At 33.3% G+C, this 5768-nt stretch overlaps 1 protein-coding gene across 1 annotated transcript; it reads left to right on the forward strand.

Moving 5' to 3' along the window:
* The first annotated feature begins 4225 nt into the window (after positions 1 to 4225).
* LOC101502939 (uncharacterized) lies at positions 4226 to 5236 on the forward strand. The gene is made up of 4 exons (XM_004512793.1): positions 4226 to 4363; positions 4437 to 4538; positions 4684 to 4977; positions 5153 to 5236. Exons 1-4 carry the CDS (start codon positions 4226 to 4228, stop codon positions 5234 to 5236), a joined length of 618 nt encoding a protein of 205 aa, XP_004512850.1.
* Positions 5237 to 5768: the final 532 nt, after the last annotated feature.

The following is a 5768-nucleotide window of genomic DNA, read 5'->3' on the forward strand; positions in this document are numbered from 1 at the left end:
TGCTCCCCTGGTGAAGTTTCAGAAAGTCATCACCTAGTTTAGTCCTGGTACTCATCGGGAAGTATTTGTCTAAAAACTTCCTTTTAAACGATTCCCAGTTCACCTCCTCGTGGGCTGCTCCCATCAATAACCTTGCACTCCTCCACCAGTACTCAGCATCCCCCAACAGCATATAAGTGGCATAGCTGACCTTCACTCCCGCTTGACAATTTATCATTTCAAAGATCTTCTCCACTTCTTGGATCCATTGATCCACCTTCTCTGAATTCTCATCCCCCTTAAACTTAGGAGGGTTGTAACGACGGAAGTCTTGTAACCCTCTTGACTCTGCAGCACGGATCTCTCTTCCCTTCTTTTCAAGATCCCGTTGAGTCTTGGCAGCAGTCTGTGTAGCAACAGAAGCAGCCATGTTATTCATAGCCTCCGCCATTTGATCATTCCTATTAGCGTTGGCTCTCGGAGCGTCATTCCTTCTTGGCGGCATGGTTTCCTATAAAACCATTATCAAGTAGAGTCTTAACACTACTTCAAATAATGCCAAACTAACGTCCGACTATAACAACACATAATAATTATATTGGACTTGACAACTCAAGTCACCTAAACCGACACATGATCAGATGAAAACTCCCAATTTATAGGTCGACCTACAATCTATAACCAAGGTTTCACAGCTCCCAAAGAAAACTAAACCATTGCTCTGATACCACAGTGTAACACCCCGTATTTCAAAGCGAGGGTATATTTTTTTTTTCAAAAGTAATTAAACTAAAACAGAGAAATAAATAAAGAAATGTCTTTGGATAAATAATTGAGTCATTATAATTTACAAGCAGCGGAAAAGTTTCTCCAATTACAAATCCAAAACATTTACACAACATCAAATGGTACATGGAACCCATTCAAAGATGATGTCAAACTGACAATATTAGTATAAGTACAGTTTTCCAAACTAAAAATACTCCAATCCAAAAAGAAGGACACCTAGTCCCTATACATCATCCTAATCTGATCATCCTACCAAAAAGCTATACACCCTGAGTGATCTCCACGCGCCCCGTGAGATCCTCCTAACGTAACTGCAGTCAAGCGCTCCCATCTCCATTCCCGTCTGTGGGGTACGAACCGGTAGGACCGTCCTGACTCTCATATGAGGGCAAAGCCCAGATTTCCACAATAATTGTAAAGGGTCACCCATTCTTAATACTGATTTATCTTAATGATTTTCAAAACAAAACGTTAAGCAAACAGACATATTAAGAGATTCCCCATTCTTAATACTGATTTATCTTAATGATTTTCAAAACAAAACGTTAAGCAAACAGACATATTAAGAGATTCCCCATTCTTAATACTGATTTATCTTAATGATTTTCAAAACAAAACGTTAAGCAAACAGACATATTAAGAGATTCCCCATTCTTAATACTGATTTATCTTAATGATTTTCAAAACAAAACGTTAAGCAAACAGACATATTAAGAGATTCCCCATTCTTAATACTGATTTATCTTAATGATTTTCAAAACAAAACGTTAAGCAAACAGACATATTAAGAGATTCCCCATTCTTAATACTGATTTATCTTAATGATTTTCAAAACAAAACGTTAAGCAAACAGACATATTAAGAGATTCCCCATTCTTAATACTGATTTATCTTAATGATTTTCAAAACAAAACGTTAAGCAAACAGACATATTAAGAGATTCCCCATTCTTAATACTGATTTATCTTAATGATTTTCAAAACAAAACGTTAAGCAAACAGACATATTAAGAGATTCCCCATTCTTAATACTGATTTATCTTAATGATTTTCAAAACAAAACGTTAAGCAAACAGACATATTAAGAGATTCCCCATTCTTAATACTGATTTATCTTAATGATTTTCAAAACAAAACGTTAAGCAAACAGACATATTAAGAGATTCCCCATTCTTAATACTGATTTATCTTAATGATTTTCAAAACAAAACGTTAAGCAAACAGACATATTAAGAGATTCCCCATTCTTAATACTGATTTATCTTAATGATTTTCAAAACAAAACGTTAAGCAAACAGACATATTAAGAGATTCCCCATTCTTAATACTGATTTATCTTAATGATTTTCAAAACAAAACGTTAAGCAAACAGACATATTAAGAGATTCCCCATTCTTAATACTGATTTATCTTAATGATTTTCAAAACAAAACGTTAAGCAAACAGACATATTAAGAGATTCCCCATTCTTAATACTGATTTATCTTAATGATTTTCAAAACAAAACGTTAAGCAAACAGACATATTAAGAGATTCCCCATTCTTAATACTGATTTATCTTAATGATTTTCAAAACAAAACGTTAAGCAAACAGACATATTAAGAGATTCCCCATTCTTAATACTGATTTATCTTAATGATTTTCAAAACGAAATGTTAAGCAAACAGACATATTAAGAGATTCCCCATTCTTAATACTGATTTATCTTAATGATTTTCAAAACGAAATGTTAAGCAAACAGACATATTAAGAGATTCCCCATTCTTAATACTGATTTATCTTAATGATTTTCAAAACAAAACGTTAAGCAAACAAACATATTAAGAGATTCCCCATTCTTAATACTGATTTATCTTAATGATTTTCAAAACAAAACGTTAAGCAAACAGACATATTAAGAGATTCCCCATTCTTAATACCGATTTATCTTAATGATTTTCAAAACAAAATGTTAAGCAAACAGACATATCAAGAGGTTCCCCATTCTTAATATACTTTTGACTTAAACGATTTCCACCCAAAACATTCAGTAAACGAGACATTAAGAGATTCCCCATTCTTAATACTCCTTTACTGAAGTGATTTTCAAAACAAACATTAAGATTTTCAAAAACGATCGTTAAGTAACCGGGACATTAAGAGATTCCCCATTCTCAACGCCCAGTTAACTTAAACCTTTTCCTCAAATGCACATTAAGTAAACCGAGGTATTAAAAGATTCCCCATTTTTAATACTCGTTTAACTCTAATGGTTTTCAAATTCCACGGAAACAAACTCAAACATACTCTCACATTCAAACCATAATTCACAACAAACACACCAATTAACAAACATCAAGTATGGACACGCCAAACACAACGAACACAATTCAACACAACATAACTCCCAAATGCATCAGACTTCTTTCATTTACTCATAATCATACACAAGTGATTTTAGGTTCATTTAACACAGAACATTCATCCATATAACCAAAACCTAACTCTAAGGTTTTACCCATAACGCATTAGATTCGTTTTTCCCCAAATCAATACATCGAACCCTGACAAGTTCCTTCCCACACAACCACAGATAAGTCCCTAATGCAACTAAAAGTTTGGAAGGAGCCCTTACCTCAACGTTAGCTTTAACGTGCGTTTCCGGTACCGCGAGTAATTCCGATAAAATCTCCACTCGCAACGTCGCCTCCAAATTGGTCCCCTAGCACCGTGGCGTGGTAGTGAGAAACTTTGCCTTCTAACTCTTCGCGAAAAGAAGCTTGGATCTAGAAGAAATGGAGGGGTTTGTGTTTGGATCTCAAATACCGTTTTTCTTCGTTTTCAAATCAAAGAGGAAGAGTGGAGTTGCGAAATCCTTGATCTAACTCTCACCCAACCTTGGGTTACTAGTTTTGAAGAAAAGAAAGCGACGAAGATGAAAACGGGAGAAGGAGGAAAAATGGGTCACGGTTCAGAGGAAGAAGATGGAATTTTTCGATTTTCCTTCCTTTCTTTTTCTTTCCTTTGTTTTTCCTTTTTTCCTTTTTCCTTCCTTCCTTTTATACTATTTTCTTTTCCTTTTCCTTGCTTCTAGTTTTCCTTTCTTTTTCCCTCCAAACAAACATATATAGATAATAAATATAACTTAACAAATATCTCCAAATATCTAGATATTTGTTAAATTACCGTTTCACCCGAAATGCATCAAATTATCCGTAAAGGATTCATCGCAGTTAATTTCAATTTATTTATCGACGAGAAATTTTAATTGGCATCAAAATATCTTTTTGATTATAAAACTCCAAAATATTATTAACTTTGGCTTAAAAGCCTCCGAGCCAAAAATCCAAAATACACCAAAAATACATAAATGGTACTTTAAAATTATGGGTCTTACATATATCCTTACGAGCCTTGGAAATAAATGGCGAGATACACGATGTAGGTTGTTTAAGAATACAGGTGTAAGATAGATACAATGGTAATCATTCTTTTGTTGCGTTTTCATTTGTTATCACTGCAGGAGAAGGCTAATAAAAATGCTGCAAATAGAGAAAAGCTAACGATCCTTCAAACATTAGGCTCTAAGACACTTGCAAGGAAGAGATATGAGTTGGTAGGATTCACTCAATCTACTATTGATTGCATACATAATTGAACAAGAACTTATTACATGTGTTTACTTGTAGGAACTAAGAAATGATCGAAAATACAGTAGGGGTGAAATGTATTCAATTTGTCATATAAAGTATGCTGGGTCATTTGTCAATGACGAGGCCAAGGAAAAATATGTAAGTGTAAATAATAGAAGTGTTATGTGATTGTAACTATTTCTTATTAACTACTTTATAAATCAAAGATGCATCTGTGAGTTTTGGTAATAGTGAGTTGCCAAGCTATAAAGAGGAATTTAGTTTGCTTCATCTGTCTGTGCAGGAACAATTGCAAGATAAAATTGGGAAGACTCGTTCTCCAAATGAAGCATTTGTTAATGTGTTTGGAAAAGAACATCCTGGATATGTTCGTTGTATAGGACTTAGAATAACACCATCTCAAATTACTAAGTCTACTTTTCACTCTGTAAGATCAATGTCTTCCTTCGAACCTAATGAGAAGATGGAGAAAATGCAAGCTGAAATCAATAGGCTTAAGAAAAGGGATTCTGAAGTTGATATGTTGAAGAAGCAAATTGCTTTCTTGTTGCAAATGCAAAATTCTAGAGAAAAAAAGGTAAAACTGTTTTCATAGCAAACCTATTTAAAAAATCATGTGAGAACTATTTGTCCTTGGTTAAAAATATCAATTGTGTAATGATTCCTTTTAGCTATATGAGAAATTTAGTTAATTAGTATTTAGCAATGTTTATCAATATTCATTGAGGTTAATATATACTCTTTTTTTCCAGGCAATAAACATAGAATCGTCAATAGATGATAGACGTTCATTTGAGTCTAGCCACCAACCTGATGATCGTGGAACAACATCTTAAGGACTAATTAGATATTTGGATGAACTTCTATGTTTGATGGAGTTGTTTATATTTAGCCACTCCACTAATGTTTTGAATATTTAAACTACTTTATTTATTGTTTTAGTTAACTTTAATGTATGAATTGGTGTGTTTTTTTTTTGTTTGAAAAAATTATACAAATTAGATTTAGGTACAATAGTTATATAATTATGTATTTAAATTACGTGGATGATATTTATGAATATTTTTTATTTTAAATAATAAAAAATAGGAAAAAGTTGTATCATATTTTTTTATTTTAAATTATTAAGCTTGCGACAGTTCAAACTGCCTCAAAATAAATATAGCAATTGTTGATAATTGTCGCTATTTTTTAGAAACTATAAATTTGAGTGTGTTTAGCGACGATTATAACTGTCGCAAACTATATGTAGAGGTGGTTAGGAACTGTAGCAAACATTGCCGACGGTTGGAACGACATTTTTTTTGAACCATCGCAAACTGGCCTCGTGACGCATGAATCTTCAACAGTTGCAGAACCGTTGCAGTC

The sequence above is a fragment of the Cicer arietinum genome, chromosome 4, assembly GCF_000331145.2.
Source record: "Cicer arietinum cultivar CDC Frontier isolate Library 1 chromosome 4, Cicar.CDCFrontier_v2.0, whole genome shotgun sequence".
Lineage (NCBI taxonomy): Eukaryota > Viridiplantae > Streptophyta > Magnoliopsida > Fabales > Fabaceae > Cicer > Cicer arietinum.